Source organism: Sebastes umbrosus, chromosome 10 (genome assembly GCF_015220745.1).
Source record: "Sebastes umbrosus isolate fSebUmb1 chromosome 10, fSebUmb1.pri, whole genome shotgun sequence".
NCBI classification, from domain to species: Eukaryota; Metazoa; Chordata; class Actinopteri; order Perciformes; family Sebastidae; genus Sebastes; species Sebastes umbrosus.
Genome location: NC_051278.1, coordinates 26,356,126 through 26,371,508, shown reverse-complemented (window position 1 = coordinate 26,371,508; position 15,383 = coordinate 26,356,126). Strand labels below are relative to the sequence as shown.

At 41.7% G+C, this 15,383-nt stretch overlaps 1 protein-coding gene across 2 annotated transcripts in view; it reads left to right on the top strand.

The window, feature by feature from the left end:
* Positions 1–15,383, top strand: part of march8 (membrane-associated ring finger (C3HC4) 8) — an 84,639-nt gene that overhangs the window by 15,209 nt on the left and 54,047 nt on the right. For both annotated transcript variants that reach the window (XM_037783269.1, XM_037783268.1), the window contains exon 2: positions 8,857–9,059. In XM_037783269.1, coding sequence (XP_037639197.1) covers positions 8,958–9,059 — 102 coding nt within the window. In that variant the 5' untranslated portion in view covers positions 8,857–8,957. The remainder of the gene's footprint in view (positions 1–8,856; positions 9,060–15,383) is intronic.

Sequence of the window (15,383 nt, the reverse complement as noted above, 5' to 3'; positions counted from 1 at the left end):
TTCTGGGTATCCAGGGCAGAGTCACCGTGTCAATTCTGGTAGCGGTACTGAAACTGAAACGTTTACTGTAAATGGACGGATCCTCCTTCCTTTTTTTGAGATTTACAGGAGAGGAGGTTTCACAAGGTATTATGTATATGTGCATAGTGTGTACTTGCAACCGTGTCATCCCTTTTGGTCTCTTTGTCTCTTTTTGTCCTGACTGTCCTTCACACCTCCTTGGCAGCACTGAATGAGTTGTGGAAGGTTATTTTGTTAAATGTTAGTAAAATCCCAGAGATGCTGGCTTGTGTATTAAGCATCAGCTCCCGCGTTTTCCCCAACCAGCAAGTCTGTTTATCCCAGATGTCTGTTCAGAGCTCATTTCACCAACCACACAATTAATCACATCCAGACTGGGACTCATTAGCATATAATCAAATAGGACAGCCAACAGAGGCATTATGAATGCAGTGAACTTAAATATCAGATGCTTTTGATTAATCCTGCGTATAGGGTAAATAGGCATGGAGATATTCGGGAGGCGGAGGGATGAAGTCGCAGTAATATTCAGACTGCACTGGCGCTGATAAATGAAGCAGCTACATTTGAAATGACAATGAGCTCAAAAAAACAAAACATTATGATAATTTATTCCCAGTGTGTTATGAAAAAGTGTCCAAGTAATCACCAGTCTTCAAGCTCAGTGCAGCACGGGCATATGTGTTTGTATCTGTGTGCATGTTATTTATGAAATTATACAATGTCAGTGACGGTCAAATTATCTACCAGTTTACGTTTGACAGTTAAATTTGTTTAACAATTTATCCAAACTCGTGAAGAATTGTGGTGCCAAATTTGATGTTTCTGTTCATGTGTGTATGTGTGTGAGGAAGTGATCTGCAGCAGGCTCTATCAGAGGACTCCCTCAGGTTTTACTGGCGCTCTGTTAATCTGTGTGTGCGAGAGTTCTGGCAGGGCATTAAGTCCAATCACTGCTGCCAACACCGCTATAAGATCTGTGCCGTGATGAAATTAATGCCCCCGTTCTTCCCCTTGACTCGTACCTTTCAGCAGGGGCACCGGGCCAACCTGCAGGCGTATTTGTAGCATTTCTTTTTTGATAAAGTCCTTCTTCTCGTAAAAGGATTCAGTGACAAAGTGACACATCCCTCGAGGGAACAGCAATCAAACCAAGAAATTACATTTTCAAGCGTTGTACTGTACCTGCCAAATGAACACTGAATACATTTCTGGGGAAGGAAATTTATGAGAACTGTCTTAATGAGGAACACTCTGTTATTGCAGTGCTACGATAGCCAAATCAGGACTTTTTCACAGTTTCAAAATGATTCTCTCTAAAACTGTAATATTGGCAAACAATCACACATTAAGAGGCAGAACAAATTGATTTCCTTTTGTAATGAGGCTCACTTGAAATCCTACATAAGAGAATGCTAGAGAATGCTCCAATGTTACACTAAATTTTGTTGAGAAAAAAACTGGCATGGCCATTTTCAAAGGGGTCCCTTGACCTCTGACCTCAAGATATGTGAATGAAAACTCTGAGATGAACAGAGTGAAAACTGTATCTTATTAGATAAAACAGATGTTGACAAAAAGGTAATGAATTGCAATGTTTCGTAATATATCTTATCGCAATACTCATATCTCATATCGCAATAAGATCGTATCGTGATAATATCGTATCGTGGGGCCTCTGATGATTCCCGCCCCTACAAAATATAGTTGTAATTTAACCCAGCATTTTTAGGACCCTTAATCTATAATTTGTGCTGTAGGTCTCTTTCATAACCAACCAATCCTCGGGAAGACAACCCTTAGATGTAGACCGTAGCTGTAGTGCAGTAATGTTAGGATTGATTGATACACAGCCGAGTTTTCTGCCTGGTTGCGCATCAGAACGGCAGAACGGGCTTTCAGCCATATCTCAGGTCTGATCTGACAGCAGGGACATAGAGAGGCTTCTTGGCAAACTGAATAACAGCAGAGCTCAGCTGAGCAGAACATGGAGGAGACAGGACTGTGATTTACCTGGCGCAAGTAGGAGCAGAGAGAGGAAGAGCTGGGGAGAAGGACGGAATTGTGTTATTTTAGAATAAATGGACTCGGTGGTACAATAGGAGCTACAGTAATATTTTGATGGGCTCGTATCTCAGTGGACCTTCTGTGGTCAGAACTCTCCTCTGGCAGTTGTGAATAATGTTAACAACTTAATGATGTTTCACTAGGGCTGAGCAATGAAATGGCCTTTAATATCACAATAGAATAACAATATTTTCCCTTATCAATAGTATCCGGATGCCTGCATTACCACTAGGCAGCCCCCTCTTAGGCGCCGGCCTTTGTCTTGGCCGACAAGTTGCATTTTAACACAACACAAAGACTACAGCCAATGGCCAGTTAGAGGAAATAAATCTCCACACCAGCAGGTAGCGGTAGTCTGTCAGAGCCTTAGGTCGACTAAGAATTTCTTTGGTCAAGGAGCTCCCCAATTACCACAGTGCAACTAGACCGCAGACAGTCTGGTCAGACATTTCGGTGTGGTAAGGATTCAAGGATCATTTATTGTCATTGGGTCAGTTGTAGCCTAGTCCATTTATGCTACACAAGAAAAACATAACAAAACAAAAACAGTAGTCCACTCCTGGGGCTGTCAACTCTGCTTTTGGCATTTGGTCTGGCTGGGTGGTCGGAAGATGCCTCGGTTGCGGTGATCGTCTCACGGTCCGCTGCACTTCATCCAATCCCCACACTTCCTTTTCCGATGTCGATGAGTGTATGTGTCATATGCCATACGTGCTCCAGTAATAAAGACGAAAAGACAACAAATTAAAACTAAAATGCAGCGGAGTTCATGGGAGCTACCGGCTGCAGCATTAGCAGCAAGCAGCTAATGTAGCTTTGAGTTGCTAGCTTCCAACAGAGATGAGGGGTCGTGTATAGAAGGTTACCCACATGTTGCGAAACTCCTCGCTCTTAGTTTGACAGTTTCTTTTAACCAGTCAGAGGTGTATCCCTTTATCCGAAGCTGTCGTCCCCTTAACAGCTCAAATTGACCCCTGGAGCTGCTGCCATGGCAACAGGTCAGCGTCAAATGGGAACCACAGGAGGTCTGTGATTGGCTGCAGTGCTGCTGGATTTGTAGCTATTAATATTGGTGCAGTGAACTCTTTGACTGGCAGCCAGCCCAGAAGAAACGCATAAACACACACACACACACACACACACACACACACACACACACAACTGGTGGTCTCACATCCAAGGGACCTTCTGACAACTTGATTGACAGATTTAGTTTAGCTTTATTAATCCTAAAAATATTCACGTTTTAGTACTGAACTGAATGTTTATATATGTATATATATATATATATATATTGAGACAGTGTTATCCTTACGGTCTATCCAGCACATCTCTCGCCCCATTAGTGCATCCCCTCAGTTCCACAAAGACCTTAGGCATGAAACACAATGCCAATTAAGAGTGGAGTGGAGGGTTTTACTGCAGTTGTTATTCTTTGGATGTACATTAACGACCTCTCTGGTGCAGCAGCGGTCTGTGCTGCGGCCGCAGTGATGGATGTTGCTTCATCGGACTGCCGCAAAAACATTTGAGTGAACCACAGCTCGGAAAATGTAGTGCACAAATACATAACACAGATCATCTTGATTTATTTTGTTCATCCCTCTTATTTACTTCACAACATAGCTCGGGAAATGATGGAAGAATGCCAGCTTTGTAATTAATACAAACATGTGTGACTGAAATACAGTAGGAGCTTTAATGATGTGATGATGCCCTAAGGCGGGTGACTTTGTCCCCTGACCCACGCTCATTTACTGTAACTCATTAGCCTCATACACACACACACACACACACACACACACACACACACACAGACACGCGTGATTCTGTGTGCTTGCTGGCCATTAAGGTGACCTGTATTCTGCAGCCATAGCTCACCAGTTAACAGTGAGGTCACATAATAGCTGATGATACAGATAGAGTTACCAAAAGGGATTAAATTACTTTACTGGCTTTGCATCTAAATCACAAAATCTACTTCACTTTTAACATAATCAAGACCAATGGCTTCGGAAGAAAGGAATCAAAACGTGTGCAGACAAAAGAGAGTTGAATGATTGTGGACTGGATGTAAGCAGGCCATCGTAGGTTTGTATGCCTGATTTACACACTAATAGACTTACAACAGAACAAGAACAACAGAGCATAACAAAGTCAAATCAATTTTATTTATATATCCTTATATCACAAATCGTCTCAAGGGACTTCACCATCTGTACAGCAAACAACATCCTCTATCCTTAGACCCTTGACTCGGATGAGGAACAAATCCCAGGCCTTGATTTGGTCCTTCATCCTTCTCTCTGCAACAAGCTGCCAATCTGCCACAGCTCATTGTAGAGAGGGTGAGAACTGAAAAGGGTTATCCAAGACGGCTTTGATTTTGTCCCTCATGTACCTCCTTGCCTCCACACTGTCCAGTTCCAAACCTGATCACCTAGCTGGCCTTCCTTAACAGCTTGTTAAGACTGCTGACCTCCAAACCTTAATGATGCCACCACCCCAGCACACCACCGTGAAAACAGACCACTGACTATACTGGCCAGGTGTCAGGGTGAAGTGACTGAAGGGGCTGATAATAATTGCGAGGGGGGCAACTTTGGACTATTCTGACGAAATCAGCAGGGGGAGGGACGTAGCTGTTAACGGCTTTCTCTCTCTCTCTCTCTCTCTCTCTCTCTCTCTCTCTATCTCTCTATCGCTCTCTCTCTATCTCTCTATCTCTCTCTCTTTACAACCACGAAAAGCAAACAGACTAAGAAACCGAACTAAGTGATGTGTTCTGTCTCCTCTACTCTGTTTCAGTACTACGGACAGCGCCGTAAATGTCAAATTGCATCGCAGCAGTCCGTGGGAAATGGGTGACTGTGACCAATATTGCTTTTGCTTGTTTTGGTACAACAAAAAACACTGATACAATTCAGGCTTTTATTCATAAAAATATTATATAAAAATTATTATATCAGACTCCACAAGTTACCCAGGCCGCGGGCCCCTGACCCACCGCTACCGCGGCCTATAACCCCAGGGTTCTTGAATGAGTACACCCTATTCACTCCCTCTCCCGGGATGACACCAGGACAGGGGGCCTTCTGTTCCTCTGTTAGTCCACCACAAAGTCATTGGTTCTGCTGAGATTGAGCTTCAGGTGATTATCGTTGCGCCATGTGACAAAGGTCTCTGTCAGTCTTCTGTACTACTCTGTAAAATATAGTCTCTAAGTGAAGGCAGCGTGTTTCTCCCTGGAAATTTTTCACTGTAATCATACTTGGCAATGTAGTGAGTTTGATTTGACCAAAAACTACACTTTAATTAAATTCCTTCAAAGTCTTCACTACATATGTATGAGTCTGGAGAGATATGGATGTAAACTTTAGGGATGTACCGATACTGGATTGGATATCGGGCCGATACTGACTCATATAGCTGGATCGGATATTGGTGATAGTGGGGCCTATCTATTGAATCTGTTCTATGTCAATCTAATCTAATCTATTAAATCCAATTCTATGTTTAAACTATATACATTATATACTGTCATTTTCATTTCTGTTTAAGTTTGGACCAATTTGTTGCTGCATTAAAAAGGTTTACTATTGAATTGTAATTCCTGATAATTTAAGTTTTTTTACCAAGTTGCTGGTTTATGATTTATTATTTGAATAATAAATAACAGTTCAGTAAATTCATATCCATGTATTTATTTCTTCTAATTTGTTTTACAAAGTTAGGAAAGTAATGTTTAAGTCAAGCCTAATGTTGCCTTACACATAAAAAATGATCCCAGTCACTTCCATACAGTGAGGCATTCAGCTTATCAATTAAACACTGGTATCGGATCGGTACTCCGTATCGGCTGAAGCCCAGGTATCGCTATCGGTATCGGGACTGAAAAAGTCGGATCGGTGCATCCCTAATGTAAACTGCAACTTGACTGGTTGGCGGAGGCATACAAGCGCCCGGCGGTAATTTGAGTTATTAATGATTTCCAGTTGGTAACACATGCAGCTACAGTAGCATCATAACATGCTTTTTTAAAAAAAATGCAAAATGGAGGTTCAGGTTTGGGTTTAACATCAGTCGAAAAAGATGAGTCATCTTTTCACTCATCAGTAAAGGGCACGCTGCCTCCTGCATTAGCTCGGTAAATCGTGCGCTGCATTGTCAAATATACTTTTTTCTTCTGCTCTGGGAGACTGTGCTGTGTAACTCCTTTTGTGTTTCACAACAAACAAACACACTGTGGGTTTTTACTGGCATGTGAAGCAGTTCAAGTCAGAGATGTCAGTCTTGAGTGAACTCTTCTTCTGTGTTAACCGTGCTTGATTAGCTACCTCGTCAAGGTTGATGTCGAGATGGGTGACAAAAGAAAAGAAGACCACAAGCCTCCAGAAAAGCTTCAGTGCTCATTGGCATAGACTCTCTAAGTCTCTGACACAATAAACCATTTATTCAATACTTATATACTGCCCATTATTGGTACGAGACAGGTTTGGATGAGACTAGCTCTCATCAAAAATATAACCAGATTGGATTAATGGATGATTAAATTAAATTAGTTGCAGTCATAATGCATACAATTTACATTGATAGTGTTCATGATCATTTTAGTTCAGAGTGTTACCAATAAGATATTACTGGATATCGAAAGGCATCAGCATCAAGTAGGAGTTGTTTTCATATTCAGTCTTTCTGTGTGTTTATCTGTGACGTGAGCAAACATAAAGTGGTGACTAATGCTCTAAATCAACAATAATTATCCTATTTGTTTTAAATCATTTTTTCCTGTGAGGTTTGTGATTCTTGTTCACCCTCGACTGCGTCCCTGATTCTTCCACCGTGTCAGGGACTAGTTTACAATTTAGTTTGCTGGAGGAATGTATTTAATGAGTGCTGAGGTGTTTTCTGGTTGGTCCTTATTAAAACATGATCCCCCCCCCTCCCTCTTTGGCACCGAGCTGAGACTGCCAGCTGTTGCACAAGAAGCTCATATGACCACTGACTGTTTGTGTTTGTGAGATCATAGGAGCATCCATCTTGATAAATACTTATCAGAGAGAGATGAACTGAGGTGGCAGCTCTGGCTGTGCTGGTCTGAAGCCTCTTAGTGGACCCGTGTGGCATTCTCAGTCCAAAGCCTACAACCCCCCCCTCCCGCCATCAACGCTGGTTTCTGATTACTGCCATTTCACTGACCTCCCATCTGTCTGCTTGCTATTTGGTTTCTTAATCCTGTAATTTTCATACTGCGGAGCTTGAGGGTTTGCTTGGCAAACAGGGCTGCAAGCAAACTCACACACAAACACACGGCCTAGTGGTGAGAAGGAGCTAAAGCTTAATTGCTCTCAGTGGCAGTACAGATGGCGGCATTAACTGAAGTTAAAACAACCCTTATGTAAAACCTCTTGTGTAACCCCCCAGGACAGCCCCATACTGCTTTCATGACTCTGTCTGTCTGGATCTGTCCAAGAACGACAGGGAACCACACGAACAGTTGCTCTCTCTTTTGTGGAAATCATGGCGGTCTTCGGAAATAAGTGAATTCCTGCACACGCAGATTCACCCCTGTAGTGATTTATTACGCACTTCGGCGATCACCTCTGGGATAATTTATTACACTCTGTGCTCGTGCTATTCTGAGACAAACTTCTGCTCTCCTGTGGAAAATCACAAGAGACGACTGTGCCTTTGGTGGTTTGAGAGTAGCTCTAAGTTTCTTAGTGTACTGTAGGTCAATACCAGGAAAAGTTCACAGGCCTGCTTTTGTAGGGTTTTAATGTGATTTAAAAACTATGAAAGAATTACCCAAAATAAACCAAATTAACCATTTGGATTTTTTTTTGCAGATATTCTGTGCATCCATTTGTGTCTTTTGTTTAACACCTTTGAAAACTGTCCTTACTTCACATGCCTGCTGTCCTTTTTTTCAGCACAAACTCAGCTATAACTCTGACTTTTCATTTTGTCAATTTAACAAAGAATAAAGCTGCCAAGGAACCCAAAATACAAGAAAAACAACCCAGGTGTCTCTAAATTATTATTATTTCTATAAATCTTTAGTGATAATTAGGGATGCACCAATCAGACTTTTTCAGTCTCCATAGCGATACCTGGGCTTTGGGTATCGGCCGATACCGAGTACCGATCTGATACCAGTGTTTGATTAATAAGCTGTATGCCTCACTGTGTGGAAGTGACTGGGATCATTTTTTTATGTTTCAGCAAACAGCTGGTATGCTGACACCAGCAAAAAAAATCTTAAAAATCAGGAATTACAATTCAGGTGTAAACCTTTTTAATGCAGCAACAAATTGCTTCCTTAAACAGGAATTCAAACTCCAGTATATAATGTATATAGTATATAAACATAGAATTGAATTGATGGACCCGATCGTCACCAATACCCGATCCAGCTATTGGAGTCAGTTTCGGCCCGATATCCGATCCGGTATTGGTGCATTCCTAGTGATAATCACTCAAAATATATTATAATAGAACAGTTCACAACTGTAAGAAATAATGTTTCACTATTTATACACAAATACAGCAGAAAATGTAAGAAATAAAACTAATACAGTCTATTTATATGTAATGTGATGCAGCTGTGCAACTTTCATGACTTTCATTTGTTGTTTGTTATTGTGGACTTTCTCCAGAAGCAGTGATATTTACAGTATATACTGTATATAGTATGTTTTCTTATTTGAATGTGATTTGTATGATCTCGTAGCTAATCTCTCTCTGTCCTCTGTGTGTCCTCTGTAGGGCAGCGCAGGGAAGGTGTTGCAGTTCAGACCATCATGCCCTTTGCTCTGGCAGCAGGACAGGAAGTGTGTGTGTGAGCGACCCTGGTTGGCTCTGCTGGGATGAACATGCCACTGCACCAAATCTCCGTCATCCCCCGGGATGTCACCTCATCGCGGGTGTCAGGCAGTGGGAAAGCGAAGGACAAAGACAAGGACAAGCAGGTATGTGAAGAGTTAAAAGGCTGGGGACACAGCTGAGGATTATGGGGTGGTTTCATCCCATTATAGAGATATTCTACAACAGCAAAGAGGGGATTCTGATCTAAGCTCTGCAAACTGACGTGCAGACTAATTTACTGCACAAACAAGTCCAGTAGAGTGGAGAGAGACAGAGGAGTAATATTGAAAAGGTCGAGTTTGTTTTACCAAGTAAAAAATAGAGCCCCAGTAATTTCAGCAAATGGCCAAACAAGACATTCGTTTAGCTTCAAGTGACTGTTCTAGTAGCTGAGTCTTGTCCATCGGGAGCAAAGAGGAAGTAGGGTGACATTGATATAGAGCAACAAAGTTCGCAGACGGAGGAGGTCGGGGTGGATGGATGGCTCAAGAAAACATTGCACTTGTTTCCTGTTTCTCATTGACACTCAACATTAGTTTCTTTTAACCATGAGTGTAGTCATTTCCAAACCTTAACCACATTGTTATTATTGTAGCCATGACTACAAAAGTCCCCTAACATTCAGGAAGAAGTCATTTTGACCCAAACCATTATGTTGACCTAATTCTAACCAGGACGCGTTCGTGCCTGAACCTAACCAAACCTTAACCATCACGTTGTCACATCTTAAAGCAGATACATTTTTCAGCAGTGACTTTCAACTGATTTCAGGTGCTGTACAATTATATATAAAAAACATAAAAACAACATAATAAAACACTAAGACCAATTTAAAACTAACAGAACATTAAAATAATAAAAGCTTGAAGCCCAATAGGAAAGGAAAAAGGCAACTCATGTCGAGCCAAAAGCCAAGAAATAGAAGTGCGTTTTGAGGTTTGATTTAAAAGCAGGCAGTGTGGGGGACAGCCGAACATGTGGAGGCAGACCGTCCCAGAGCTTTGGAGCTGCAGCTGAAAAGGCTCGGTCACCCCTGACCTTTAACTTTGACCTAGGGACAGTCAAAAGCAATTGGTCAGTGGATCTGAGTGTCCTTGATAAAAGATGTTGTTTTTAAAGGTCTGAGAATTAAGTTGGAGCTTGCCCATTAAAATCAATCCTTAAACGCACAGGGAGCCAGTGAAGAAAAGCCAGAAATGGGGTAGATGTGCATAGTTTATGTGTGCCAGTTAAAAGACGAGCTGCCGCGTTGTGAACAAGCTGCAGGCGAGACAAAGAGGCTTGGCTAACACCAACGTAAAGTACATTACAATAGTCAAGACGTGTGGTGATAAAAAGGACTTAACCCTGGATAAAAGCCGCAGTTGGAAAAAGCTTGATTTCACAACTGAGTTTCTGTTCAGATCATGAAACACTTCTATGTGTCGTTCTGTAGGGAATGGACTGAGGATGTTTTTTGTTGTTCTCCATTATCTTGAAGTGTGCATATAGGCTGCCAGGAATAACGAAAATACACTCATGAGAGTGTTTGCATACATTTAATACTGATGGCCTGTTTTTCTTCCCTCCAGAAACAGAAGTCATAGGCTATCATTCATTTTTATACACATTGAAAAATAGTTCCCTCAGTTTTTACTACAGCAAACAAAACCTCAATTTGGTCTTGTGACAGTTTTTGTTTTATCATTGTTGCGAGTGACAGAGTTGAATGCTTTCATATCAGCGCCACATTAAGTTATGCTCTGCTTACTGTCACTCACACACCCACTGGAAGAACATTTTTGCCAGATGCCTTAAAAACTTTATTATCTTGTCTGTTCCTTTTTGGTTTATTGTGTCATTGTTTTTAAACTAGGTTTGACAGTGTGAAATTTGTAACTTTAAAAAACAACTCTTTGTTTCATAGAAAAAACTACAAGAACCTACTGAATGCAGACATATTGGCGGAAATGTCAACTAGATAAAGACAAAAGCAAATAGGTTTTAATTCTAAATGACAAAAGTTAAAGAGGGTTGGCGGGTGGAGAAAGTTACCAGAGCTATCTTGTAGTCATTTACCAGAGAACAATCAGAAAGTTAATTTTCTAATGCCAGGGGTGTCAATCTGCATTACAACGTTTCTCTCACAAATAAATTATTTCTATGCTGCCTATGGGTTGAGCAGAGGTTTTGCATCTAATGAGGCTGGTCAGAGTTCGGTCTGCTTTTCCATTTGTGTCTGAAACTGCCTGGTTTTGCAGTTAAGTAGCGGATCAAATACAGGATTTGGAATCTTTATTGGTTTTGTAAATCGTTTCTACTCCAAATTTACAAAACGAATCAATAAAATCCCCAACTGAGAGGACTTTTATTCATTATCTCTGCTGCTTTGAAGGATAGTCATAAAAATCTTTCCAAAATAAAGGCATCAAGCAATCTATGAGGCCACTATTTATACAGAAGAGGGTTAGTGCCACATCTGAGAAGTTCATCCGAGTCTATCACAGATTTCTGATTTGAGAATTTTGACTTTGTTCTTTGAATTCTGACGTTTCTCAGAATCCAAAGAATTCTCCCAGAAGTCCTTAACCCCTCTCACATCTAGACGTCATTACGAATTATCTGATTTTTTTGTATGTCTGAGGTTGTTATCACTTTTGATTTGTCAAAGAAAGGCAGGTGTGCGTTCATGACCAAATCAGTTCTCAGTCTCACATGCAGCCCATCAATCTTTACTTTCTCCCCCCCTCTCTGTCTCTGTACTCCAGCAGCATCAAACACCACAGTGAAGTGCTCTCAGAGTGCAGTTGCTTTTTCTGAGCTGTGGAACAAAGCGAGGTGCTAAGACAATATGTCCGTGGCCTGCCCTTTCTCCTCGGCCTTATCAGCTCACAATAGACCCTGGGCGCTAAGTGCAGCAGCGCAGGTGTTCTTAAGAGGCTGCTTCGTGCTGCATATGGTGCTGCGTCTCAGCCTCTTGTGTTGTAGAAGTGATAGTACAAACAAGCTGTGAACTGGCGCCGACGTGTATTTTTACATTACACACACACACACACACCTCGCTGAGGATTCATTAGCTCTTCTAATCTGTGTTCACTATGAAACTCAAAATAATGCATTGTCATTGCAGAAGTGAAAGTGAACTGGGGTTCACTCCGAGCTGGTCTCATTTCCCGCTAAGTCAAATAAAGGTGCGAGTTTGTGTAGCTGAGACACCTTTTTGTAGAATGCATGTGTAATAGGATTAAATGGTTTAAACTTTGAGAGCAGTCGCAGCAAGGTTACCTTAGTCTGCTGGAGAATAAAAGTGAAACAGTAAGCTGTGTAATGTCTGGGGGGCATTTGGTTTCCCTGCCGCCATGTTTGCTAACAGTGTAAAGATCCAACCTGGCATCTCTCTGCTCAGCATCACTCTCTCCCTCTGTCTGTCTCCTGCTGGCTGAGCCTCCTATTTCCCCCTGAGGAATAAGTGGATAAATGGCAGCGACTCCCGTCCTCCCTGTGGAACCATCAGCAGAGTAGAGAAAGGAGAAACAGAGTGTAGAAAAAGAGGAAAGAGTGAGTGAGAGTGTTTACTTTGAATGCTGATTAGCTCGAAAGTCCTGGAGGTGTTTGTGTGTGTGTATGTGCGTGTATGCCCAGAATTTAGTCACAGAGCACAAGCCCATCTGGCCCTCTTAGACAACACAACTGGTCTTTTAGCGCCTCAAGAAAAAAAGCAGAACTTTCCTCTACTTAGAATTCAGAGTTGGTCAGCTGCTCCTTTAGAGAGCAACACATCTTTAACTGTTGCTGGCCCCTCACTGGCCTCTCTCCTCCAGCTCCACTCAAGTTCATTTGTCTTCTTCGCAATCCTCTTTGGGTATGTGCTTGTGGGCAATTTGTCAGTGCACTGTGGGTCCTCCACTTGAGATCTGCTGTTTGGGTAGATAAATTGAGTTTTAAGAGTTATTCTTAAAACAGCGTGAAACGACTTGGAGAGCAAGAGTTTTATTATGCGGGGGGAAAAAAGAAAAGTTCCTTGACTGTTCTCAGCTTTGGCAGATAATACGGTCTGATATATTTGAGTCTGGGGTTTTTGATAAGGCGAGCAGCGAATGGATTATTATGCACGAGTTGACAACAAAGTAAGCTCTGGCACAGGTTGGCAGGCTGGTTGGCTTTTGTGGTATATCTGGGAAATGCATACTGAGCTTCCGTTGTTTGTTGATTATCATACATCTTTAACCCCATCAGCAATGTCACTTGGCGGTGTTTTTACTGTAAATAAAGTCATTTACATGATCAGCATGTGATTACTGTACATCCAGCAGAGCTGAGAAATGTATCAAAGCTTCATTGGACACAGCTGTAGCTTTCATTTTCACATTAACACATGTATTCACACCAACGTGCATGACCTCGCTCATACTCGCTAGTATTATATTTAGCAGTATATCTCTGACTGTGCACGCACTCAACACTGTGATACTTGATAACCGCCCTTTTGATGCTGCATGTATTTTTTATGAAAGCACAGGGAGCGCTGGAAGCTTTGTCCTTCAATGAGCGCATGTCGGAGTCCAAGGACGGTGAAGACCAGCCGTGTCTCTGATGTTTGGCGGTTTGATAACAGCCGCCACCGCAGAGCTCCTCTTGGTCTCCACAAAGCTTAGCTCCATCAAACATTGACCACCAACGCGAAAACTTTCAACACAGCCTCCAGGCTAGACGGGGCACTGTCTAATGTGTCTGTATTTGCTGATTCAACTAAGCACTTCTAGTATAGTGACAAAACTCGTTCACTTGAACCAGTGTTCTTGCACTTTTGGTGCAGTTGAAGCATTTTGGCTGAGATGGCAGATAGCAGTGTAGCCTATTTACTCCACCCAGCATTACTTAATCTCTAAAATATTTTCCAAAGAAATACTGTTTGATTAAATGTGTTTGAAAAATATTTGAAAATATGTTTCTCAGCCTTGAGGCAGAGAAACCTTTTCCAAACATTTGGTGGATCTAAACTGTCCAAATCATTCCCTTCCAGATTGCCGTGCCTAGGGGCTTGAAAATGGAAATGCCATGATAATCACCCAGAAGGCCTAGGGGGCTGAGTAAACTAGGCATGAAATGCTGAATTATCGTGAAAAGGAGTGTTTACATGTGTGACTCGAGTACATAAGGAATAAACTTAAGGTGGCCACTTCTAGTTGGAAGCAACATGTGATTTGGTTTATTTTGCAGACTTTAAAAGGTGCAAATGCAAAAGATTCTGTTTTTTCACTGGCACACGTACGCTACATACACAAATTATCCAGTGTTAATCCAGTTAATATTCAGGTTACACAAATGTAAACGTGTGCAGATATTTTCTGTCTTTCTCACACACCTTCATATAAACACACACATACAGTCATCCTGGTGTAGATGTTCTGAGGCCAAACAGGTTCCCCTGGCCTGTCTACAAAGCAGAAGCTGGAGAGAGAAGATAACACTTAGGCAAAATGGGCTTCTCTCTATTCTGGCAGATGTTTTCATAAAGGTATGAATGTTGTGTGTCAGCAAACTAACCTACTTTGCATATGCCGCTCGTGGAATTCAGAAAGATTTCACAAACTCTTCAAACATCCCGTCTTTTGCTGCTGATATACAGTAATTACAAAGTCATTACTGACTGAGAAGTGCAGAAAGTTAAAGGTCAAATGTTTTTTTTTTCTGTGGTGCTTCTGTGTACTGGTAGTAGGCAGTACTTGTTTTGATCAATTTCATTAGCAGATTAGAGATTCGATCTTTTTAGTCCATTTAATGTCAAAACATAGTAAAAATGTCCATCACAAGTTCCCAAAGTTCAAAGTTAGATCTGCACATTGCTTGTTTTGTGTGACCAAGACTCCAAAACCCCCAAATATTCAATTTACAATGATGTATAACAGAGAAAAGCAGCAAATTCTCACATTTTAGAAGCTGAAACCGCTAAACGTTTGCCATTTTTGATTGAAAAACGGCCGACTATTTGATTAATCGACTTTTAGCACTGACCTGCAGGATCCACAGTATATTTACAGCAGCCCATTAACCTGCTGCTGTTATTTTTCTGCCTCTTGACTCTCTGACTCATTATCTAAGCCTCTCTTTCAGGAAACACACATGCCAAGATGTGCAGGTACACACAAATACACCCTCATGCCAGCAGCTGGTGTTGTTAGTCAGCCCGTCTGTGCAGGACTTGCACGAGTCCCCTGGAGGACCTGGCTGCGCTGAGCCACTTGAGGTTGAAGTGCTAAAAAACATAATTAAATGTGGAAGCGCCGACATGACGGCCGGGCCTTTGAGGGCCTTGAATGTTGTAAGGAAGGACTTTGTATCACCTTCTCTCATATCATTAGCCCCTGTGATGGCTCCAGGGGTTATTTTACTTTCTTGTGGGAGCTGTGAAACTGTATAAGTTTTATATATGCGATTACAATTGACCC